Source organism: Anoplophora glabripennis, unplaced genomic scaffold, assembly GCF_000390285.2.
Source record: "Anoplophora glabripennis isolate ALB-LARVAE unplaced genomic scaffold, Agla_2.0 scaffold9, whole genome shotgun sequence".
In the NCBI taxonomy this organism is placed as follows: Eukaryota; Metazoa; Arthropoda; class Insecta; order Coleoptera; family Cerambycidae; genus Anoplophora; species Anoplophora glabripennis.
In genome coordinates this window covers 806,888-833,664 of record NW_019416258.1, presented here as the reverse complement: position 1 = coordinate 833,664, position 26,777 = coordinate 806,888, and the positions used below count along the sequence as shown (strand labels likewise).

The 26,777-nt window shown below is 32.5% G+C and overlaps 4 protein-coding genes across 6 annotated transcripts; 1 reads left to right on the top strand and 3 right to left on the bottom strand.

Annotated features, from left to right (window-relative positions):
• Positions 1–3,927: 3,927 nt before the first annotated feature.
• Positions 3,928–18,175, top strand: LOC108909192 (KN motif and ankyrin repeat domain-containing protein 1). 2 transcript variants are annotated; one of them, XM_018713441.1, is made up of 10 exons: positions 3,928–4,123; positions 7,834–7,911; positions 9,627–9,835; positions 9,889–10,054; positions 12,086–12,318; positions 13,737–14,968; positions 16,328–16,555; positions 16,609–17,056; positions 17,135–17,335; positions 17,506–18,175. In XM_018713441.1, the coding sequence occupies exons 2-10, from the start codon at positions 7,863–7,865 to the stop codon at positions 17,701–17,703; spliced, it is 2,964 nt and encodes a 987-aa protein (XP_018568957.1). In that variant the 5' UTR covers positions 3,928–4,123; positions 7,834–7,862; the 3' UTR covers positions 17,704–18,175. The 2 variants fall into 2 exon arrangements, with proteins under 2 accessions (XP_018568957.1, XP_018568966.1); XM_018713450.2 differs by lacking the exon at positions 3,928–4,123 and having other exon boundaries at positions 7,782–7,911.
• Positions 17,605–24,749, bottom strand: LOC108909204 (sorting nexin-29). 2 transcript variants are annotated; one of them, XM_018713472.1, is made up of 7 exons: positions 24,347–24,749; positions 21,699–22,550; positions 21,472–21,641; positions 21,092–21,260; positions 20,856–21,038; positions 20,489–20,794; positions 17,605–17,695 (listed from the first exon to the last, which is right to left on the bottom strand). In XM_018713472.1, exons 1-6 carry the CDS (start codon positions 24,665–24,667, stop codon positions 20,501–20,503), a joined length of 1,989 nt encoding a protein of 662 aa, XP_018568988.1. In that variant the 5' UTR covers positions 24,668–24,749; the 3' UTR covers positions 17,605–17,695; positions 20,489–20,500. The 2 variants fall into 2 exon arrangements, with proteins under 2 accessions (XP_018568988.1, XP_018568979.1); XM_018713463.1 differs by lacking the exon at positions 17,605–17,695 and having other exon boundaries at positions 20,383–20,794.
• LOC108909220 (yrdC domain-containing protein, mitochondrial) lies at positions 24,666–25,398 on the bottom strand. Its single transcript, XM_018713483.1, has one exon. It carries the CDS (start codon positions 25,390–25,392, stop codon positions 24,676–24,678), a length of 717 nt encoding a protein of 238 aa, XP_018568999.1. The 5' UTR covers positions 25,393–25,398; the 3' UTR covers positions 24,666–24,675.
• Positions 25,383–25,906, bottom strand: LOC108909231 (DNA-directed RNA polymerase III subunit RPC10). Its single transcript, XM_018713494.1, has 2 exons — positions 25,646–25,906; positions 25,383–25,587 (listed from the first exon to the last, which is right to left on the bottom strand). Exons 1-2 carry the CDS (start codon positions 25,787–25,789, stop codon positions 25,402–25,404), a joined length of 330 nt encoding a protein of 109 aa, XP_018569010.1. The 5' UTR covers positions 25,790–25,906; the 3' UTR covers positions 25,383–25,401.
• Between the last annotated feature and the right edge of the window lie 871 nt (positions 25,907–26,777).

The window sequence follows — 26,777 nt, the reverse complement described above, 5'->3', positions numbered from 1 at the left end:
TCATCGTTGTTTTTTCCTTGTCCATATAATTTCGACATTGCCTATTATTAAAACCATTTTTGCAAGGTTGCGGCTGCGATAGATAGCATCACGTGTCGTTCTTTAAGGTTGTGGCAACGAAGTGTCGCAAGAATATACAGAGAAAAACAGATAAACTGTCGATGATAACTCAGGTCAACTTAAGGTTGCACCGACACTGAGATTATTCGACACTTCAGATCTAATCGGCTTTCGTCAAATTTAAATTCCTTGGCTCTTTGTCTAATTTTGGTACCCAGAACCCATTTTCGGGGTCAGATTTCTTACTACCTAAACCATCGAGACATGTGACACAGTCCAAGGCAAAGCTACTAATTGATAAATTCGGAATGAAAATTTATACAAGGCGTGTCATACAAATTTTTTTGTACTTTACACACTTGTTGCATAAAAGGGTAGTTATTATGGTAAACCTATATCAAGCTTAAAAGTAAATAAACCTTTTATTTTACAAATTTACTTGTAAATATTTGGATAGGAAAGAAATTATACCGTATACAACTCGCGTGTTAAGTACCTTTTTCCACTCATATGAAACACACTTTACACACTTGTTGCATACGTTGGTAAAAATACATATCGCTTATAACAACTCTATTATATATTATTTCAGCATAGTACACTATACCTTTCCATGATTTTTTACAAGAACCACTTACATGAAAGTTTTTAAATTTTGATAAATTTCTCTGCGAAAAATTCAAATATGTTGTTTCCAATTTGGGATCAAAGTTACATTTTTTTATGGAAAAAAGTTGGCCATGGCCTAGGTAAAAAGAAAGTGTTGTGCGCTTTGCAAAAATATATTGTTTCTCATACTTATTTTAAAAAGTAGTTTTTTTTTATACTAATTTTTAATTTCTCATAAAAAAGTCGAAAACCGTTACACTTATTATGAAGAGTATAATACGATCGCTAGTGTTAATCCCTCCTCGTACCTAATGGTACGTTACTGATTGTAGAAAGAAAAATCTGTGCGGTAACTCGTGTGTTAAGTACCTTCTTTTACTCATGTGAAACCCATTCGTGAAAAAAGTGTACTTTACACACTTGTTGCATAAAAGGTTAGTTATTTTCGTAAACCTACATCAAGCTTAAAAGAAAAAATCTTTTATTTTACTGTACTTGTAAATATTTGGATAGGAAAGAAATTATACCGTATACAATTCGTGTGTTAAGTACCTTTTTCCACTCATGTGAAACATACTTTACACACTTGTTGCATACGTTGGTAAAAATACATATCGCTTATAACAACTCCATTATATATTTTCAAATATTTTATATTTTTTCATAAGTACACTATTACTTTCCATGATGATAAACGCAAAAATGAAAACGGCAAAAAAGCGGTTGTCAGTTTCAGCAATTAAAGCATATTTTCGCTTATATAAAATATCAAATCTTGACTGTATGCAACTCGTGTGTTAAGTACCCTTTTTCATTCATGTGAAACCCACTTTACAAAGTACTCTTTTTCACTCATGTGAAACCCCCTTTACACACTTTTGGTAAGACTACATCTCACTTAAACGAAACTGAACGTTTTATTTTTTGTATTTTCAAATATCTTAATTTATTTGCAAATACAACATACCTTTCCATGATCTTCTACAGCGACCACTCACAAGTCACACGACATATTTTGAAATATTGATTTACTAACAAAACAATATTATTTAGTGGGTCGCCCTGTAATCGCTGAAAAAAAAAGACGGCACGAAATCGGTTGTCAGTTTCAGCAACTATGGCATATTTTCGCTTATATAGGATATATAGAATGAATAGCAAACCGCGGGCATTCCATCGTGAAGGTTTTATTGCTCACCAGAACAAAAATGGATGCGTTGCGTAGTTTTTGCAACGATGCTTTTCTTGCGTGTAATTGCGAATTCTTTTTATGTAATTATGGTATGGCTCTCATTTATGCCAATTTCTTTTTCAATATATTCCCTTGCCGCTCTTAGCTAAAAGGGCCGACGATTGGTGAAAGAATTTGAAAAAGGTACACTAAAAAAAATTGTTAAAACTTAGTAATAATGTACATTCGCATTTTTTTGTGGACATCCATCCTATATATTTTTCCATTTATCACATACACCATTTTAAAAATTCAACATATTTTACAAACAGGCAAATAAATAGAATATTCGGAAGGTGATTAAAATATAATATATTTACCAGAATTTGATTGTTATTTCAAAAGACAAGTGTGACAAAAAATTGCATGTTTTTTATCAATGGTTGATATACTTTCAATACACTATAGATTAAAAAAATGTACAGGGTGAACTTTTTCAGTGTTACACAAGAACGTCTCGAAATACCAACTTCATAGGTTTCAGTGAAAAGTTAATTTTTACAAATGGTTAAAAACTACAGTCAAAATAACTTTTAGTGCAAATTATTGTACAGTTCGTCGGAAAACACTCTGTACACATAAACTGAACCACTTTTATTACCTACTATTAAACATAGCAGAGATCTCAAATATGATTTGACTGTTTCAAAGATACACTGAGAAAAGTAATTTCATATTTAATGTAATTCAGAAGATCTATTGCAAAAAGTACTGTAATGATATATATAGCACAAATAATTATAAATTTTTTTTATTTTATCGTTTAGGGTAATTAAAGGAAATTAGTTTGTAGACGTGTACGGTTCCATTTAGGATGCTTAAGTGGAATGGCGTCTTATTTTAGCACCGTCTTCATTAGTTTTTACGAAAGTGAAATTAAGATTTGGTGACAGTCAGGCCTTGACCTTCAAAATTATTTATGTTTATTCGATACAGAAGAATTGGATAATTCCAAATTGGCTTACGTAATTTCCGAGATATTTTGGCTGTTAACTATAAATTATATATTGTAATCGACGAAAAAAAGTTTAAAAAAATTACGTTTTAAAGTGATATTATAAGAGATAAACAATATTTAAATTGTCTATTCGTTAACTTTATGCAAATTACATGTGCTTTAACAACAATTTATTTAATAGCGTATTAGCGTATATAAATAAATATATGGCACTATTTTTGCAATGCTGTATTGAGAATTAATACCAACGTTTGACACAATTAATAAAATTGTTGTATTTATAATTATTGTAATTACCATCGCTTGCTCAATATCGTTTATATATAAAATTAAAAACTACTTCAACGTACAAAAACAATTTATTGTATTTAACATACTAACGTAATTGGCTTATTTTAAACGTTACATTATAGGTGCCCAGCGACATCTACACAACAGACTATCGAACTTCACACAGAAACTTAAAGCAGTAGCACTGAATTAAACATATCATCACTAGGTGCCACTTTATGCTTCCAGGTTCCAATTCCTGAAACTTCAGTTATACTTTTAGAACGATAGATGGCACAAACATTGAATAAAATAGGTAATACAATATATTTTTAAAACCAAATATACTCTACTAATATTTAATCGTTATTAAAGAAAAAACAAGTGAGTACACGTAAATAAAAAATACAGCTTTTTACATATTTTCTTTCTTAGTTAAATTAAGATAGTGTTATTAGTTTTCATTTTCAGTACTCGTTTTAGAATATAAACAAAATAAAATATAATGGATACAGTAGAGGTAGAGTATAAAATACCACTAAACATTTGAATATTAAAATTAACTACTATAATTATTGCATGGCATGACGCAACACAGGAATGCACTCTCCTATTCAAATGTTCGCTAGATAAGCACTCAGCTTTTCAACATTTCAGCATCCATACCTGGACCATTCCGAGCCGGAGCCAAAAGATCTTAAAAATCACCTGTGGAGATTACACACATGCGCAGATCGGCTCCTCTCAAAGTTCGTTGTCCATAGTGAAGTTGTCCGTAACCACTAAGTTGGGATAGTCGCGAAACACTTGACACTTCGTAGTACTCGAAACCGACTAAAATGTAACAATTTACCATTTTCTTCTATTAAACGTGTAGTGATCATAGTCGAAAATCGTGTATTGACATGCAACGAGTTAAAAAGTGGGAAGCTTGGAGGAGAACCACTGTGGTTTGCCCGTTTTTTTTCGATTTTTGAGTGCTTCTCAGGAATTTGGTAGGCGTTTTGATTGAACTATATTAGTTTAGAAACATAGGCATCTCTTACTTTAGTTCCTTAAATGTTTGCTGTTCTAAATGTATTTTGTTTCGTTTACTTACCTGTTTAGAATACTATTTTTAGCGATGACCGATGACATAATATTAATATGTACCTACCTGGTGCTATTTAAATTTAGTTTCCTTGTGTTATTCTGAATTAAACAATAAGCAACTACAACCGAACAAAGACAGTATCGAGTAACTCAAAATTCATACCTACATCTCTAATACAATTTCATTTAAATTCTATGCGTTCCAAATAAATACTGTGAACACCTGTTGAATGCAGAAGCATGGGAGGTACATAAGCATTTTTAACTTTGATGTCCTCTAAATAAATATTGACATTTTTCAAGCTATTAAACGAAAAATGTCTCAGTAACACAGTTGTAATTCAAAATAATAATTGGCATACATGTGCGTGTGTAGTGTGTATGTATTTATCACATTTGCCTTGGATCTTATAAATTGCGGATGCCATTTGTTTACAAATATTCAGCCTACTAGACATGACAAAATTAAAATTATTGATTATCTAAACACAAATAAACTCTGACTTGCCTACAGTAGTGGCCTAAAAATTGTTAGTATTGACAACAATTGTCATCACTAATTGGTTCGAGCTTAATGAGGTTAATAACTATGTATTAATAGTGAAACCATTTTAATATCTACACATAAAATGCTTTGTCGGGCGACAAAATGTTTGATAAATATTTGAAGTAGTACAGTTTAAAGTAGCTTCACGATATTGCTAATAGATACCTATTTATTATTAAATTATGAACATTTTAATTGCGCAAATTAACGTGAACACTTTTCTAAGGAAAGTTACCGGTAATAGATACAATTTTATGTATCACTCTTTCTTATTACATTCATAATTTGTTTAAAGTTTAAAGTTCTATATACAGTGTGTTTTCTCCATTTCACGACGTCACAAGATTGTCCTTGGGCATGGTTTTCCAGGGTGTTAAAGTTAAAAAAAAACATTCAAAATGAATAATTTTCGAGTTATATTTAATATAAATAAGCTAATCACACAGGTGAATAAGAACAAAATGTCTCTAAAACTATTTGGTTAGCAAAAAATGTACAGGAATTACAGTTTAATAATTTTAGTTGTTTTAGATTTAAGTAGTTGCTCTATTTTCGAATAACGTAGAGGACAATTCTTAGAAACATCAAACATGTTCAGAGGCATTTAAATAATGTGATACATTTTTAATATTTCAAGACCTTGATTTGAAGTCTTGAAGACCAGTAATTTTATATCCTCGGTTTTAATATAAAATGATCCAAAGAGCAATCTCTATTGATATCACATACACGAAAAACGTTTTCTTTTATTATACTTATTGTTAGTTTAATATTATGGTATATGAGTATCAAGAATATATTTTATTACGTATATACAGGGTGTCCCAGAATAACGTGTACAACGGAAGACCACAGATTCGTGGACTCAAAATAGGCAGATTTAGGCTAATTCACCTATATCTGAAATCGCTTCGTTTGGCCGCTAGATGGCGATTTTAATTATTTTTGGGGTGTGGAATTACAACATGCCTAATTTTATTGAGATAATTAGTAAAAATAATCAAATACAATTAAAAAATGCTGGAAATGAAAGTAACAAAGTAGATGTTATTAAATTTAGTACAACTATAAAAACTGTTCAAAATGACCACCAACAAAGTTTTTCTACAACAAAGGTTAATTCAGTGAAGTTAAAAGTCACCCTTTGCAGTTCTTTAGGGCAATTTTTTAAAACATTTATGGCAATTAGGATATGCCTCCACAACTCTTCTTCAGTGTTATAATATCAGTGTGTTAATGTAAACATTAAAAAATATTTTTTATGCCCAAACCGCTCGTTTAATCAAAATTCTACAAGAGGCCCAAAAACTTCCAAATTGTATCACCTATCAGATAAAAAATAGTTATCATTATTGCCCGAAAGAGGAAACAGTTATGAACACATATTATCACCATACATCAATTTTGTAGGAGTTGTAGGCTTAAAAACTCTGTATAACACCAAAATGTGTAGATTGAAAGCAAATGTTCACACCCCAAAAATAATCAAAATCTATTAATAGGTATTCGAATTATTTACAAAAGTCAAACAATTTTCACCAACTTTGAGGCCATCTAGCGGCCAAACTAAGCGATTTCGGATATAGGTGAATTAGCCTAGATTTGCCTATTCTGAGTCCACGAATCTGTTCCGTTGTACACGTTATTCTGGGACACCCTGTATAAATAATCATTCTGATTTGAGAAACTTTTTTGCGCGTAATCCTGCACTTTCTGTAAATTTCAAATAAATATATCTTCATAAAACATTCATATCTCTCAGTGTGCCCGGTGAGAACCAGAACACATTTTTGTAAATATTTGAACTGACTTTTCCTCCGTACACGTTATGCATTGTAAAACTGGGGAACATGAGGGTTATCTAGCAACCCCTCAATAGGATGAGTAAAACAATAGAAGCGCCTGTATTGAACAAACTTCATACGCCATTTTTAAATACCCACCACTAATTTTCTTTGCAGGTAGTTCAAATAATTATTTTAATGTAAATTGAAATGAAATGGGACTTAATTCGCGAAAGATTACTCTTGCGAACATCTTTTGTTACTGCAAAGTGAAACATTTTGTGCGTTCAATTTAAGTTTATTTGCAGAATTTAGACGTCACTTTGGCAGTCTTAAGGAGGCTATTAGAACTTTTTAATAATATTTCCACTGTGTCGGCGTTTCACAGATTTGTATCTATTTAAATTTAGATATACTGTGGGGAAATAGAGAAAAAATACAACCGTTCATTAACTTTAAAAATAGCGCCTGGGTTAACGACTTACATGTGTTCCGGCAAAATATGAAAAATTACTCCTTTCGTTGTCTGTTAATTCCTGTGTCACTTCAAGAAGCTTTCTTAAAGCACTAATTGCAGGAGATGAATTATTTTAAGCTTCCATGTGGTCAGAACGCCATTACAATTTAGAACTCGAGTTACTGAACCTTTATTGTCGGTTTTTAGTGAATAATTTGTCAATTTTTGAAATTAACTTCCGTGAGATTGGAAAGGTTGTGTTAGTTCGGATAAAATTTGGTATGGTATGTACAGTATGTTTCCACTTCACCCATAATTGTCATTTTTAGAGATAGAAAAGATGCGTAAATATAAATCCGCTGCGCCAGAATTTTGTATCAGATCAAATAAATGAACTTCACAGAATATCCTGTTCATTTATTTGATCTCGTACAAAATTCTGGCGCTTTTTGAGATCTATATACGCCACTGACCAGGCAGTGTTGTAAGACTGGCCTGGTTAAAAAAATTGTACTGTGTCGAAATGCTGAAACTAAATTTGCCTAAAAGATTCGAAACACGTTTATTTTCTAAAATGAATTCTTTTGCAATATCGTGTAAAACGCTAAAATACTACTAGGTATATTTACAACATGTAATATACATATACACTTTTATTTTTATCTTATCTACCTCTCCACTTAATAAAACTGATCCTTACCAAGATAACCCATAGAAAAGATTACCTAGTGCGACATTGTTTTCTCCCCAATATGTACATGTTTGAGTTTGTTAAATATGTAACTATGCAGTTTTGTGAACTGAAATATGCGTGTCTTGTTACAGTGGCTTAAAATTCTTAAGAGAGGCAGAATATGTCTTACGCTGGCTATGGCTCGACTGTAAACAACAGGAACGAAAATGGTGAGTAGAATTTTATTTATATGACTCGACATGAGTAGTATAAAAAAATCAATGTGAATGTAGTATATCGCCGATTTACAAACTTGAATAGACGAGAAGCAAGTTACTGGTCCTGGTACTTAAATAAACAACTAATAATATTTAAAAAAGCATAATAAATTATAACCGAAATTATATAAAATTATTTAACCTTGAAATACATAAAAAAATAAGTTAGTAGTTAGCTTTTAATCGCTTTTTATTGTGTACGAAATACTAAAAATTCTTAGTTAGAAATAAATTGTTGAAATCCCCATACCCCCTTATGTAAATGTTATACCCATTAGATGCGTCTACCTTATGGTTAAAACAACTTTCACTGTCTTACTATTTTGGACATCCGACCATATGTATATCATTCATTAATAAATAAATGTTCCTTTCTTGGTTGTGAAAAAGTTTACTGAAGCGGCAATATATTTTTATTTATTATTCCTATAACTCTAATTCAGTTTTGCCTGTGCATACTTTCTAATGATTGTACGATCGCCCACATGGGATATCTAACAATGCCATGGGCGTAGTCTTTTTATTTTGCAAGGGTCAAATGATTATTATCCATAAAAGACAATAGATATAAATATTAATGCGGCAAGAGTAGTACGAATGTGTGTACTGCCCTCGACATTGTCTCGAACTAAAAATTTTCTTAGCTATGCCGTCAAGAACATCGTATAAACACAGTAGAGATTTCTTAAATTGTGGGGTGTAGTTTCTACATTAAAGTGATTTATTTCAAATCTGTTTTTAAAATATTCATACCAAAAGTTGCCCATGTTTGTTACTATCTTTCTAAAATTCTTTATAATTCCTCAAAATCATACCAAATTATTTTGTTTATGATAAAAATTATCATAAAAATTATTTATAGAACATTGATGCTCTGCGAGTAAACAAGTGATTTACATAATCTAATTAACATAACAATTAGCATGAATGTCCACATTTTTCTACCAGAACCTCTGATGATGAAACGTATTTCTGCATCATTGCAGAATTACGATTTCTCAGATTGCCAAAGGAATCAAATTAACACCTTTACTTTTTACAAAATATTGACACTGGCCTTGAATATACTAACTCTAAATATGTATTACAAATGGAGTACCTAGTACGCGTTAAATTTTCTATAGTGTGTATACAATTCATTTGTAAATTATGTAAGTACTTATATTAAATGTAACTAGCTAATTAAACTTTAAACTCATGTGATGGACGCGAAGGAAACAAGTAATTCTATTATTTAACCTGATATTATTTTATTTAAAATGAAAATTAAGAAACCGACAAAACTGCTTCTAGATTGAACACTAAAGTATGTTTTAATAATAGCTTTGAATTCTATATTTAATGTTTCAAGGAAGAAATGACTTCATTGAGAGGGAATTATTATTAATTGAGACACACCTAATATAATAGTTATAGCGCTGTAAAATTTTTCAAATAAAAAACAGTGGCGCATACAGACCGCAAAAAATCAGGGGGGCTGCCTACTGAGATATTTGATTTTAGGCAAAATTATGTACAGTAAATTTTGCATTTTAAAAAAAAACCTGACCGAACTGGGGCAGAATTTATGTTAAATTTCTCCACTACATTTTCTAAATTAAGATCTGGGAATTGAAGAGGCCGACGGAACTTATATTACTTATATTAACTAGTTTTCCTTATTTCAGGTTATAGCTGGTATGAATGCAACTGTTGCCCCTATGGGTACCACATTGACCTCGACTTCGTGCAGTACTGCGAGTCGATCGGACATGAAGCCGATAATCGTACAGGGTCGATCAAAAGAAGGAAAGACAGGAGGAGACAAAGACAGTCTATGGAAGTACTTTTGGGGCTCACACCACCTGTCCTAGCGGCTTTAGAACAAAGTTATAAGGTAAGTAAAAACGAACTGTCATATTAACGTACTGTACGGGTTTTTTTTTTCAGCCTATTCAAGAACAGTCTTCACCTAATCTTGAAACCAAACAACCGCCTCCAAATTTTCCCTTTTCAACGGACAGTTTCGCAGATGCAATTTCCGACTTCGAGCGCACTTTGCAAAGATCTAAAAACAAATTATCGAACAATCTTCCAGATGTTACCGCCGTTTCAGGTTAGTAAATTTAAATTTTTCTTCTCTCGACGTTTACAGCTGGTGCTTAAAGTGACCATCGCGACCGACGCGCCGAACGTCTATTTTTGGCCTGGGTTATTACTTGTCTGAAGAAGATGCAACACTTATGTGTCACATAAAGTCGTTTATACAGGTACAACACTCGACAAAGACATCCAGTAAGCGGAAAATACCGTTTACCTGCATACAGGGCGTTTCCAGTTAATCGACACCGTTGAAGAGAAAAAAAACCGGCTGATGATTATTAGTAAACAAAAAAACAATTGAAAAACAGGTTTATGATTATATTGTTATTGTTTTTGCCAATGACATTTATTTTAAATTTAACACCCCTAGACGTTGAATTTGAATTGAACGTTTTTCCAAGATTACAATGTTTGATGAGTCTACTTTTAATACTCATTTTAGTAAGATATAAAATTTAGAAATATTAATTCTCAAACATGTATAGATTTCTGGGGAAAAAATTAGGGGGTGATTCAAGTCTTATCAATAATGGTATAATTTCCTACCGAACATTTTCGAAAACTCAATATTAATGAAGTTACGTAACCTCAAAGTTATTTTTTTATTAATATTTTGCTACGATTTTTTTTCAGTTATACGTTAGTTTTTAAATTTGAAACACACTATTGGGAACAAATTGCACCTACAAAAATTAAACTCATAAACGCTGTAAAGCCCTGAAGGCATACAATTAATAAAAAATTGGTCACAATTTTTTTATTTACAATTTTTAAAAAATCAAACTATTTTTTAAGACCATTAATAAATGTTATTCTTGATGCAAGTTCATAACGTGAACTGTATCCGAGGAAAAAGTTAAAATGTACCTATTTAACTACAATGTTGTCGACTTGGAATCGTTTTGTAAGATTTTTTAATTATCTTCAATATCAAGTTTGTTATAGCAAAATATTAATTAAAAATATATAACTTTGAGGTTCTTAATATTGCGTTTTCGAAAGTGTCAAAATACCATTATTTGTACGAGTATGATCACTCCCCTTGCACTTATTTCTTAAACACCCTGTATAAACGTACACCTTCTTGTATTTTACGAAAAAGGTATATTTTTTCCAACACCCCTTTGTAGTATTGAAACTCTCGATCCTGCGAATTTGGTTCACGAAAGACGGAAATTAAAAGTGTTAAAGAGATACCTGAGGGATTATACCGAACTTTCAAAACAGAGGTGCTCAATGCTTAAATATCATAAAATTAAAAATAACCGAAGATAAATAAAATATTTTCTGCAACGTTACAGTAAAATCGCTGAGCATCCAGAACCTCGTTGATCCGGCGCCAATGACCTCCTCAGGTCAAGTTCATTATCAGGCTGCGAACTCTTAAATTGACCTGGTATATTTCAGAAACTTATCTAAACTCTTATTGGTATTGGTATTTACAAATTCCTTTTTCCACGGTATTCAAGAAGGTAATTAAAACGTTCCTATTTTAATGTCATATAATTTTATACGTTCTGTATAGTTGGCTCGTCAAAATTTTCAGTGTTAAAATAAGATAATGAAACTAGTTACATTAAATATTCCTGCTGATAACATTGAGTGCCTTCTTCCGGGAAGCTATTAATGTCCCGTTTACCCTAATCGATAATGCGAGAGACAGGTACAGTAAATTCCCAATACACGTAAACTTCTTCATTGTGCCTCGGCGAACCAAGACTTTCAATTCAAATGGTGCTCAACAGAGCTAAACATTGTTCACTCTTGCATACGGTCGCGTCTGCGCCAAACGGGCCGAGTTGTTTAATACTTTCCTAACCGCTATTGTTATTGTAATTCAACAGATGAAAAACGCAACAGGTGCGGGTTGAAAATTTAATGGAGAACGTAGCCCTGTCGCGCTTGTTTTGTTTTTTCGTGTGGATGTGCGTTGCCCTCACTAAACGCTTAATCATACTTATTGACAAAGTTATCGACGTCGATTTAAATGATTACTGCTGTGTTAGACATCGAGTGTGCAGTCATGATATTTTGCTATGTGCAGACAACATACGAAGGGTGCCTTCGGTTTCGTCCATGTCTTCCACGTCTGGGTCTAGTATGACGGTGCTTCCCACCGCCCAGGATGGGACTAGCAGAAATGATTTTGACACTGCAAGCATCGAGTCTTGCTTCCTTAGTCCTACGGCACTTCAAAATATCAGGGAACAAATGGCACTAAGTCTGGAACGGACTAGACTTTTAGAAGAACAAGTCAGACTGTTGCCGGAGCTAAAGGTAAGATATTTTTAAATACACAGGATGTTGCGTATTCAATGTTTTATTAACCAAAATTAAAATATCTTATTTATTTACAAAAAAATGTTGGCTCTTTATTTAAGTACATAAATGCGTGGAAAAGTGTTGAGACAATAAACAAATATGTATTTCCATATTCTAAAAACACAAAAATGAATTTCGTAACTATAGAAATAATCAAATATTCTTCCAATGATTTATTTAACTGGGTGATCCAATGGCTTATCCCATCATCGTACGTATTGTGGTATTGTCACCTTTTGTACTGTAACGATGTGTCGCCTGCATCTGTAATACATTTCCTGTTTCCGCTAATACTAAAATTGTTACTCTACAAAGGAAAAGTGTAAACTGTCAAAGACACGCAGTTTATTTTTGATGTACATATCTTTTATTTGGTTTGTAGAAAAAAAAACGTCGTTCAAACGTAATAGTAAGATTGTACTAATGTGATAATGATAATAATTTGTTAAATGTATGAATAATGACGTTATTTAAGCGTGCAAATAACTTTCTACTGTTTAAAATTAATTATAAAACTATTATAAATGTATTAAACATTTCCCGCAGCGAGTAGATAGGTTATTTTAAAGATAAAAAACATATCGAATGACACAAATTGCCTAAAGTGTAAATTGTATTTTAAAAATGCAATTTAAATTAACTTCTCACTATATATTTTTATGTACTTAGTATTCGTCGGCGAGTGTTTTATACAAAAATTCATTTACTTATATTTGTAAATTTTGCATTAAAAATTAAGCATTTTTATAACCGTTCCTTTATACCATAAATGATTTTATTTGTGTAAAATGTTTGTACTTACATAGCTACGCATACAATTACACGATAAAATTAAACTTGGTACCCGTATGAAAATAACTAGACTCGAAGAGATAATTGTAAATATAGTGCATATGGGGGGAACTAGGCCTATTATTAGATTGCATGTCACATACTACAAAGGTGAAAGGTCGAGGTAAAACAGTTGCAAAAATATTAAAAAGTGTGGAGGAATGGTTAATAAAAAATATCTCGCGGAAATAGAACCCACAGAACTCATACAAAGCTGGCCTACAAAAATACGTAAATTTGATCAATATTTTCTCTAATCTATTTAAACAGAAAAATCATTTATATTATACAGTGCGTTCATTTAAGACCTCATATATCTTCAAAATGCAGAATTTGTTACTACAATATAAATTAAAAATTCGCGAATCATTTTCCAAATGAAAAAAAAATAACACTTATGCTGCTTCACAAAAATCACAAATCGAGCCTTTATTAATATGTGTAGTTTGATTTTCAAGAAATAAGCAATAATAAATGTGAAATATCACTTCCGCTTTTAATAAATTTTTCCTATTTTTGATGATCGACGTTTTTTCAACTAGGAACAGTTATCTACATTAAAAGAAGAAAATAAACGCTTGGTAACGCGTTTAAAAACCGAAGAAACCGCAAGACTAAACAAAGTTAATACAAATTACCTTCTACCCCAGTACAACCGCCAAAGATCGCAATCTTTCACACACGTTGACAGTCTAGACAGCCTTGTAAAGAAAGAACCTCCTCCCCCACCCCCAAGGAAAGACTTTGGGGTTATGTGTGGCGTTCTCACAAGAAATATCGGGGTGGGTCATCAAAACCCTAACACAAAAAGTGTCTCAACTGCTACACTAGAAAACGAGTTTGCTGACAAATGGTTACAAGAAAAAGTAAAATTTTTGAATAGTCAGAATCTGATGAATACTTATTCTAGTAAGAAACTGACTTTTGATAAAATAACTCAAACCTTTGGAGGTGTTGAAACAAGAGATGTAGGAATTCAGTTAAAGATAGAGAGGCAACAGCCACCAAAAATGAACTGTTCTTCTCAGACTGTAGAATTGAAGAAAAGCATGAACCACGTATCCACGTTAGCTGTGCCAAGGGTGTCAGACTTTTCTGCACAAAAATACGTTGAATGCTACTCAGTAGGTTGTGGAGATGACACAATAGATGACATTATATGCGAAAAATGCAACGCATTTAAGAGATCTGTGGCAGTGGGCCCTGAAACAAATGAAGACACCCACACTTCTCCAATATCACTTGCTTCCTTGTCATCTAGAAGCAAGTCTTTCAACTTAGGAGACGATAGGTTGAATCTGACTACAAGAACTCGAACTATTGGTATGCAGTATGAACCAAATAATGTTAGCAGAGCCTGTCAGTCTGATGTTAGGGTTAAAATGTCTACTAAAGCTTGCCAACACGAGTTAAAAGTGTCGGAGAAAAACACACAGTATGAAAACCGATCAGTTTCCAAGATCACCGACACGCTAGATCTGATTATGGCAAAACGTCACGTGTCTTGCGAGGCAAGGGAAATTAAACCTAGTTTTAGTGATGTAGGTTGCAACACCATATCGGAGTTGGCGATGGTCTGCGTGAAATGTGAAAAGGAAAAAGATGAGGTTAAGGACTCTGTAAAAAAAGAGGGGGGTAGTCCGACGCCATCTAGGATTCCTAGACCGCAAATACCGACGACACCTGTAGAAAACAGAAAGTTTAGGAGGCAAGATACTTACACGAAGATTTATTCGTCCTCTACAGAGAAAATATCTATTTCACCAACTACAGGGTAAATATATATTTTTAATATTTATGAAATATGATACAGTGGCGCCGACTTCGTGGGTGCACCAACAATTGAGCCCTCCATACAGACTCTTTCCCACCCATATATACACCGTTTTCATACTTTTCTATTAATAACCACACATGTACTACTTGCAAAGCGGAGCCTCACGATTTCGGCGCCAATGGAAAGATGAAATTTATATTTCAATTAAAGTAAAACAATATTAAAATATATCTCTTAAATTTATAAAAAGAACTAAATATTTTGCACCTAATACAAATATGTCATTAAGTCAGAAAATGGCTTGCGCCTGGGAAATTTTTTTGGTACCAAATCAAAAAAATTGAGTAATTTTTAATAATTCTTATGACCTTTATTTACTCGTGCCTCCCCTGCTAATTTTCTGCGAACGCCCATGTTGATATCCGTTTCGTTGTTACATAAAGAAATATGTAAATTTCGAATATAACTAGATCAAATTTAAATTAATATATGTAATAATACGCTGTATAACAAGCCATCAGAATCAGAATTGCATAATTTTAAATAAAATCCAAAACTCTGGATTAACCAAACTTCTGTGTATCTAATCGCATTATGAAAGATGATAATGTAAGGCTTCTTTTTGCGGATTTAAGAAATCATACTCCTTTAATATAATAAAGAACCGCTTTAAGCAAATTACCTGACGTAAATCAATTAACGAGTTGGCGCATGCTCCGTCGGTAGTACAAAGTATTGATTTTTCTCGCGCAGGACCTGACTTGATTTTTTTATGGTTTTAAATTATTTAGTTCAAATCGAAACATTAGGCGATTCTACTTTATTTGCACAAATATTGCTTTATATATTTTAAATAAACGGTATAAATCTTCTACAACTTTTCACGAATGTAGTTTCTTTTTTGTAAAGTTTGTATTGAAATTTATTAAGTGTAACTATAAATTCAGTGTTTTAAAAAAATTAAAATATTTACGTATTATGTGAAAAACTTTCTAACATACATAAAGTAATGTAAATCAAAACATGACTTCAATCTAATTGTTCTTGAAAATGGATAAGGTCGGTCCTGTCGTCGAAAGTATCCAAACAATCTGCGCGTTGCCATAGGTTAACGCATTTATTTACTGGCTATTATTTTACTATGAATTAATTTGGCTTTCGTGCTTTCCTCTATGGAAAAAAATACACAAAATGCTCATTGCTCATATATGCATCAGCATATTCTTTTAACAAGGTAATACATTATTAATACCTCTTCATTCTATACTTTATTATTTTTTAAATTCCAACATATAATTTAAATATTTTTATATATTTTATATGACTGTGTTATTAATAACATTAAACTATTTTTAGATTGTCAGGATTAGATTTATCCCCTAAAGCCTTAAGCGGGGAGACCAGCCCACTAGAAAAAGTGAAGCAAAATTTCAAATTAGGCGAAATATCAAGTTCACCATCACTTTCTCAGAATGGTGCTAACACAACCTCCATATCCAAAGTCCATATCCAGGAATCTACACTGCCCACATCTGAATCTACTTTATTCTCCTCGGTTGCGCAACAAAGTCAGAACAGGAAAAAGTACGTACATGAAAAGAAGCAAATAAAATTTTTTAATTCAAATTTGATTTTAGGGCGGTGCCAAGTAAAGAAATGCAGGGTGCCCTGAAAGTTCTCAATGACTCATTGCAAAAAAGTCCTTTAAAGAATCTCAAAAACCACAGTGCTATCAACATTGTCCAACAAGAATGGTTTAAAGTATCAAGTCTGATAACAGCAAATCCATTAGATGTAGAAGATTATCTGGATGCTTTTGAAGACATGTCAAGCCTACTCATAGAGTACATTGTAAATATGAGTGATTCAAGCGGTAACACTGCTATGCACTATGCTGTATCACATGGTAACTTTGATGTTGTGTCTATTTTATTGGATTCAAAAGTTTGTGATATCAATAAACCGAACAAAGCTGGATATACAAGTGTCATGTTAGTATCTCTAGCTGAAGTAAGGTCACAAACACACGCAAACGTTGTTAGAAGACTTTTCCAATTGGCCGATGTTAACGTACGTGCCAAACAGGTAAGAAAATTTAAATCAATTAAAATATTGTAATTTCACATAAGTGTTGTATTTTAATTTGTTTTGCTTATTTTTCAGCATGGACAGACGGCCTTGATGTTAGCAGTGAGCCATGGCCGACTAGACATGGTCAAGATGCTGCTAGAAGCAGGTGCAGACATAAATATTCAGGATGAAGATGGCAGTACTGCTCTCATGTGTGCTGCAGAACATGGTCACATCGAAATAGTCAAACACTTCCTTACCCATCCGGACTGTGACTCAAACTTAACTGATGTGGTACGTTAAATACTTTTTATTTATGTAACTAGGAATTATGTAAGCGATTGTAATAAGAAATTTTCAAATTCCAACTTTTTCAAACATTTTTCTGTTGTATTCGATTATCAATATAAGAAAACCATAACTATATAATTATTAAAGTAAAATTCACTTACCGTGTCTTGCAGGATGGAAGTACAGCATTAAAGATTGCAATGGAGGCAGGACACAGACATATCGGAGTACTTCTCTATGCTCACAAACGTAACCATCAAAAAGTTCCAGGGAACAAATTGAAAAAGACGAAATCTGGAAGTCCGAAAACTCCGTCATCCCCTTTACCGATTAGGAGTAGTCATCGTGCCTTAACCGATACAACTAAATAGATAGAAATACTGATTGTTAACTTTATTATTTATTATAAGTGTGTTTTGTTAATTTGTTATAAAGTAGCAACATCCCTGAATCGTGTGAATCTATACGTAGATTTGTCCATCTTATAAACATCTATATTCATACTATGCGTTTCATATTGTGTCAAAAAAGTACCAGTGATGACACGGTAGCTAGTTTAATAAGTAAGATCATTGGAAACAAAATTTGAAAGTGTTCCTGAGGTTACATTTATATGCATTTATTTGTTTTTAACCACATCTGTTTTCTATTTTAACACTTTTATTGACATAACCTTGTTCATAGGGTCCAAATTGTTGACTGTAACTGCCCATTTTGATAGAAGAATTAAGATATCGAAATTCTGACTTCACTTTATAACATTCCATTTTAATTTTAGTCATAAATATGTATTGTTTTTTTTTTGACTTTTGTACCTTATATATGTATATTTGTATTTAATTAACTGACTAAATAAAGTGTTTTAGAAATAAAGTGGGAATTTTTATCAAATAATTGAATTGTACTAAGAACACAAAACACTTTTCACTTTACTGTATTTCTTAATTATTGTATGTGGTGCTCATTTTCATTGGGATTATAGAGTATAGGCAGTCATGGAAAAACAAACTAACAGAATGCAAATGAGACCAAGATATAAAACCCAATAGGATCATAGATCAAAAACCAAACAAATTGAGCAGGATTTGTTTAATAATGTGGAAAAATAAGTGAGAAATATCTATATTACATGCCTGTATTCTAATCCCAACAAAATTATTGTCCTATACAGGCTGTTTCAAAAGTAGTGATTGGTATTGTATTCTGTTACACAAAAAATTAAAAATCATTACAATCCTAAAAAATTATAAATGTGACAATATATAGGGTGTGTCTACGAATGGGAGTCATATTTATATAGAGGTTATCTTTGATCTTTAGAAACAAGTTTTCTCAAATTGCATCACAAAATCTGAATTTTCTTTTATAATTTTTTTGTAATTTCCATACGCATACCCAATAGACCTTTTAAGTAGTGACGCCACATGCGCCAAATAATAGGCAACCCCATAGTGCACATTGTCATGCAGAATTTCTCAATATTTTTACTAGATCGATTTTTGACCTTATATGCTTGCCAAAAAAATGTGCATTAAAGATAATTTCATGTAAGCGAAGTAGCCTCGCAACAGGATATCATTCAAGGAAAGTTTGGTTATGGTTAAGAGTACGTCCATAATAAACCACTTGAAGAAAAAAATACTCGATAAACACACTGATACAGTATAACACCAAAAAAAAAACAATTACAATACTTAGTAGAACTAGAAAATGCCAAGATTAAACAAAACAAGAGAAAATGATGACAACGATAACATATCAACAAGAGCTCACCTGCGTCTGAGGCTATTCTTTTCAAGCATGAGCATTAGTAATAACACGGCTAATATTAAATTTTTATTTTATTTAAATCTTACAATTTGTTGTGTGTTGCCTAAATATGTGATGTCACACTAAAAGAGTCTGTTGGGAGCAACAGCATGCATGGTTGCAAAGTATCGCCTTTCTTGATTCTCATAGATGTTTTTTTTATAAGATCACAGAAATTTAAAATGAAAACATAAATATACCATATCATCACTAAACACTGAAATAAATAACTTCACATGGTTATACACTGTCACTATACAAGACACTTCACTAATACCTTAAGCTTTGTTATGAAATTAAACTATTTCGACTCCAGTAAAAATTAAATGTAAAAAGTCATACAATTACCTACAATAAACTGATAAACTGAAAATTAAATAAATGTAATAAAATGAAGTTATTGTTTTCTGCTGTCATATCACATTAGATGGATTGATATTATGAACTTCACCTATGCCTGGTCAATGTCAGAGGTCAGTAAAACTAATATTCACAAACTTGACGTGTTTAAAAGAAATAGTAATTTATTTTTACAAAGTTTTTTAAAACTGCGAGATTATTAAGTATTTCCATTTACTTTTTATTATGTACATCTTACAAAACAGCAAAAGCAATTGTTTTAAAGTATATATCAATGCTACATACAATTAGTAATGTATGCCTATTCACATATTAGTAAATATTTAATAAATCATGCAAAAATTATTTATCATTGATTTTTTAAATGTTCAAAAAATTTCTTTAATGTTACGCCACTCAGTTTCACACAGTTGGTTTAAAAAGATAACAGGCAACAGTGACAGCAAATGAGTTTGGAAGCTGCCTACCGCCAGTATAGACAACAATTTGAGTGTAATTTAAAAAATTAATATCTCGACTATTTGATTTTAGAATATTTCACGATAGTATTCTGGGAAACTTACCATTACCCCTAAAAAACTGACCCCCACTTAAAGTTACACACGGTATAGAATGTTCCATCGAAATATGTCATTTTGATAAATATCATAAAATTTGCAATGTTTTTTTTGTTCTCATTTAATTTGAGTCACCCTGTATAGGGCAACAACTTTGTCCACAGGTTTAAAATGGTTTGTTATACATTTAGAGTGCTGCTTCGTTGTTGATATCAACAGACCTAATAATAAACTGTGCCATCAACAAAGAGACTGTTATAGTAGAGCATAATAATAATAAAAGTAATAAATAATTGAGCGGGATAAAAAACATGTTCATCAGCATGATGAATAAAAAATCTATTTCAGAAAGCACAACAGCCATAATTACCAATAACAAATTAACATATGGAATAAGCTAAAAAGAAATTGTAATAAAAAAATTATTTACATGATGGAACCATTATTCAATGCCAATAGCACCAAGAAGGGGTAGCTCCTCCCTCTTCTTCTTTCTTTCACATTTAGGGCATGGTTTTGAAGAGTTAAGGCAATTTTTGTGATATACAGCATTGCAAACGTCACAACGGTACACGTTATCCACATCAAATGGAAACAGTGCCTTAGGTTTGTTGCAAACTTCACATACAAAGCCTTTTTGACTGCACAACCAACAACTAGATACGTGATCTTTTCCGAACTGTACAACTTCTTCTAACTGCTTCGCTAAAGATCCATTTGTTATTTCTGACAAATCCTATAAAGCAATACAAAAAAATTTGTAATTTCAGAGAGAACAAATCTATATCTATACTGACCGATACTGAATATTGATGGATATGTTCGTACATATATTCTCTAGGCCACATTTTCCTCTGTAATTGCTCAATAACCGGTTCACGACATGTGTATAAGTATGCACGCAAGAAATTTAACTGATTGCGAAGTATTTGTAATTGTGCCATTTCTTCAACCACACTGTATACATATGGATTAAGTACCTAAAAATATTCAATATTTACAGACTTTTCAGACAAAATCAATGCAGGCTTACTTTAAAATCTATTGTAGGGTGATCCTTTATTTCATCCAAATAATTCAGTCCTTTTTGTGAAATCGGATATGTTTTGAAATCCCAGTTATGAATAATTCTTGCAGGGATTGACACATGTTCGGTACTCATACATAAGTCGCAAAAGTAGTCTCCGGTGAAAGCACAAATGCTAAAACATTTTTGTGTATCGAGTTAGATTTTCAGCATGCATCGTGCCACACCAAAACAAAACACAATTGTGCAGTAAAAATAGTATTATCAATCATTAAATTGTATCAAACAGAATAATAATTTTGAGCATGTTACCATAAACTTCTTAAGAACAGACTTAATTTCAAATGTTATTATAGTTTTGAAGAAAAATAAATATATGTACTTACTTTGGCTTTTGTGTAATACCTAAATGTTGCTTGCAATCTACACACTCGTAATTTTGTATATCCAACCCCTTTTCCCTAGCAATTTGACCAATTTGTGCTGCCAAAGAAGTTGATTCAGTTCTTGTCAAAAGTACATTAGAAATAATTCCTCTGTTTTCCGTTACTTCATCCTACAAATAGCATTTTAAAATATTTTCACTTATTTAATTACTTACATTCTTACTTACAATTGATTTATCCTCAGGACTAGTATCACCTTTACGTTCTTCTTCATATTTTTGCCACACTTCTCTAAAATCGGGAGTTTTGATAACGCTAAGCATGTTATAACTTTCGATCAAAGCATTATAACTGGTATCCATAGACTTTGGTTGATTTCCATTTTTCTCATTCGAAATGTCTTCATTACTATCACTAAGCTCTTCCTGGTTTTCATCAAACGACCAACCTGTTGCACGATTCAGAGAATTTCCTACATTATAGCTAACACCTTCTACTTCACTACTTTTTTCCTGTTCTGAGCTACTCGATGTTTTCAACTCATCCATTGACTGTGAATTGTTATTTCGTCCCAGTTCTTTGTCTTTCGCTAAAATTATCTTTAAGACTTCATCTTCTGTTAATGCAACAATTTGCCTCAGACCTGAACTTTGAGAAGTAAAAGACATGGCTGAACTTAATGATGCTGTTTCTGAACTAGTCTCGGGAATAGATGGAGGTACAGACGAATCATCAATAGATTGAGCTACATCGTCACAAGGTGCCACCGGACAAGCCTTCAATGTAGACGCCCATATTCCTGCTAAGAACAAACTTGGTAATGGCCAAGTATTTAAAAGACTTGAATTGCATGGTAATGTGAATGTTTTGAATGCTTCTACTCCTTCGATAAGTCGCTGAGCGACCTCTAACAGTTCTCCATCGCGTACATAGGCATCAATTCGATAAAAGGATTTTAAAGCAGACGAATCTTGACGCATTGTCATTAAGTAAGAAGACAGAAGGCAATCATTTAATGCTAACCTAATCCAAGCCCTACATTGACCCACTTCAGTTGTTATTTGAGAAAGATTTGTTATCTGAAAAAAATTTATTCTTATTTTTTCTTCTTCCTTTAGCAAATATAGCCTGTTGCGTATCGTTAGTGGCACCGCAAATTTTTAGTCAGTTTCCTGTTATTCATTCATTATTTACAATTCAAGAGATTGTGTATGTGCAACATTTTTTTTGCTTAAAAAGTGATTATTGATTGGCGAAATAAAATTTGTATCCTTTTCCCGGGAAGAACTAAAAGCTTAACTATTTTTCATTGTATTTCATTTGTCACCTCAAGGCGGGTGGAAAACTGAAAGGTGGAATACCCATTAGAATTCGGTTTCTATGCATTTTTATAGTATAATACACTTCTTAAAAATGATTTATTGCAGTATATATAAACAATTTGTTTTAGAATAATTTTTGTGATATTTTAGTACTCATTACAATTCGTCATAACTTAAAATATTTTAAACTAATTCACCTAGAATGGAAACCTAAATTTAAGGGGTAACGCCACTATATAATGTTCAGAAAATCTATTTTTTTATTGATTTAAAAAATGTTTTGAACCTTCTAGAATAAAGGCAAAGAAGTTCTATAGGTATCAAATGACTTACCTTTTGATTCCCAACTTCACGAATACTACTAACATATGTCGTTAGAAAGAGTTTTTGTTCAATTAGAAGCATTTTCAAATGAAATATGTTAGTATAGCGTATATCACAAAACTTTAAAGGCCTTTTTCATGAAACAGGATTTTTTGAAACGGCACGCAGTATAATTCCAACAATTTTCATTGTATTGACACCAAATTTTGACGAACTTTAAAATAACATTCTGAAGAGAAGTACGTATAGGATTTTCGTTAAGTTGAGTTTAACATTATTTATTGACAAATTCAAATGCTCCTTAGTCATACAAAAATTGTTTTCAAAATCCCCTACCATGCTCACATAGATTAAAAGAAAATTATTTGTTTTTTCCCATATTCAAATTTGCAGCAGTTACACAGCATGCCGCAGAACGTCTCAAATTCATCATGTCTCACTAGAATGGTTCCAGCTTCGCCATTTTGTACTATTTATATATATTTTTTACACTTAAAGACATGGTTAATAATATCCATGAATATTATTATCCTCTTACTTTCCCTTCCATTAAAAAAAAATTGGAAAGAAATGTTTTATTTTAGCATTTTACAGTGGTGTTACTACTTAACACGTTGACTGCGGTATATACCTCGGGGGTATGTACTCATTATAAAAAATATGTGAATCTCAATAATCACATTTTTACTGTATCTTGTGGAAGTTGCAGAATCTGTAGTTTTTAGAAATAATGATTTTTCTATTATTTTATTTTCAAAACTCTTTGCGAATGAAAACGTTAATATCCCAGGATATATAGTTACAGATACATGCAAGTTTATAGCAATAATTGTGTTATTTTTAATTCCATAGGGTCAAATGTAAAAAAAATTACATATCCCCAGGGATATGTACCGCACACAGAAGAAGTTTTGTTGCATATCCCTGAAGATATGTATCGCAGTCACGGACAAAGTACATTGAGATTATCTCGCAGTCAACATGTTAAACTCTTTCTTGCCAGTCTTTACAGTCACTTTTAGTTTTATCAACATCACTGCTTGTAACCATTTTTTGCAGTTTTTAAGATACGCATCAGGCCTATTAACATTTGTGTTTAAAGATCTTAAGTTAAACAAAACACAGAACAATGATACTTACTTACGTTATAGTTACTTACGTTACTTTATAGTATACATAACCTCAACTTAATTTTGATAAAAATTACTAAAAAATTATACTGTACTTACTTGATCGACAATTTGTCGATGGGAAATGACTAGTAACGGGGGCCAAAAACTTGGTTCAGGTCTTTCTTCAACATCTGCAATGGCTCGTTTAAAACGATGCGTTAAAGAATCTTTAAGTCCATGAAGTAACATAGCTTCAATTGTAGTACACAATGCATTGGCTGCTTCATAAACATTAATTGTTTTATTAGTTTTGTTTTCTTCAACACCTGCATATTGTATTTCTTTAACATTGTTAGATAACTGAGAGGTTATAGACTGTTTTATTAAATCGTCTTTTTTGTTAGTAACTGAACGTACACTTTTTAACAACTTATTCATTATGATGGTTAATATTTGTTTTTTAGGCCAAACTTTTTTAAAATGTTTGTCGTTTCTTCATGTGCTGCTCCTTCACGTACAATAATATATAATCCTGGTTCTGACAAATCAACAACAGTAGAAGCACTGTGATCTGTTCCTAATTTTCCGCCATCAAATATAGCAGGAATTTTACCCCAAATTGAACTAAACTCTGCAACTTCAACAGCACTAGGTTCGTTACTCAAATTAGCACTAGTAAGAGCTAGAGGTTTCCCTAACCCACAAGCTAAATGTCTTATAAAAGGATAATCTGGTATTCTAATACCCACTTTTTCCCTGAAACTCAATGATTTATCCAAATTGTTATTTGCACAATGTAAAATTAATGTCACAGGACCAGGGAGCAAAGCTTCAAGAAGATTAGGTGGAAGTTGTTGCACTTTCGCCCAAATTTTAACGTCATTTGTTTCACCAAGGCAAATAGCCAAGGGTTTATTTTCATTTCTACATTTAATAGCGTACAAATTATTTATCGCTGATGTATTAGTTGCATCACATGCTAATCCGTAAACAGTGTCCGTAGGTACAGCTATAACAGAACCAGATTTCAAATATTCTATGGCTATTTCTTCTGCTGCTGAATTTAAGATGGGAATGTGTGTAGCCATAGAAGGAACTGCATTCGCTAAGTTAGATAAATTAATTTTAGAAGCTAAAAACACTATATTTCTGAACAAGACCATTTAAACAATTTAATCACGCCAGTTATGGTTGCACTCGGAGTTACAGCAACGGTAAAATGTTGTCATAGGCTCATCAGCTGATCTTGTTTGTAACTGCATAAAATAAGCTCTTTCATGACCACATTTTGGGCATCGTTCTTCAGTTGAATCTACGTTTTTCCAAGCTTCTTCTCCACCTAACACGTCGTCAATTTCCTAAAAAGATAAAGATTACTCACTTGAGATTCATTAGTTTATTTAATGTAATACTAACCTTCAATTTGTAATAATTCCTATATGATATTAGTCTTTTTACGGGAAAAAATACTGGACAAACATTGCACGTGAACTGAAGTTGGCCTTCACTACTTTCTTCGACGAATAATATATTTGAACAAAAAGGGCAAAATGCAACCATAATTTTATGGTTAAATGATAATTAAGCGATTAAGCATTAAGTGAATCATCAAATCAAATAATTTATTATCCCATAGATATACAAATCCAGCTTTTATCAAAATTGAATATAAATAATTTTGACAATTGACAGTTTAAATATTTTTGGCAAATGTTTCCGTTTCACATTGGGTGCGTTCGAGTTCTATAGAAGCAGAGCGAGCAGAGCGGGCACAGAGCAAGATGAAGTATGTAGTAATTAGAGTGTTTGGGTCTCTTGAACCTAATCGAACGGTAGCGGGTAAAAACAAAAAAACAACCTAAAAATTGTAATTATTATTGCTTTTTATATGTAGTACTGTAATGGATTTAATAAAGTTGCACATTATTCAAATTGGAGTTGAAATGTTCTTTGAAGACGATGAAGAGGAATATTCACCTATTTTAGAGAAAGTGTTGGGCTTTGCTGAAGAAACTGTACCTTGTTTTAGTATTCGACAGTTTCAATCCTATTTCGTTATTCATATTTAAAACGGACGATATTTTATCTATACCAACGATCGTAGCTGTTTAAAACTTTTAACAATAATAAGTCGTTTGACTCATTTGTGCGTTTTTCAGGTTATGTTGGTTATGTTTTAACTGGCCGCACGCGCGCGCCAATATTCCATGGCTAGAAATTGGCCTCAATGATTTGGGATCGAGGGGGATTATCCCTCTTTATCCTGCCTCATTTCGTGTAGGCCTGGACAGCCTTCGTAGGTGAACCCCATCCGTCGTCTACCCCGACCGCAAATGCGGCCGGTGTAGGCGCTTTGTGGGACCTCCTTTTGTCCTGGCTGGGCCCCGCCGGCTAGGGCCCTTTCTTCTGGCGCTCTTCTTGCTTCGCCGGCTCGTCTGTGTAAACCCCGGGGGTAGTGTCATGTTTATGTGTGGTATGGTTGGGTAGGGTAGTGCGGCTATGCAGCCTGGGATGCGCTTTGCTAAGGTGGCCCTTAGGCTAGCGCGGG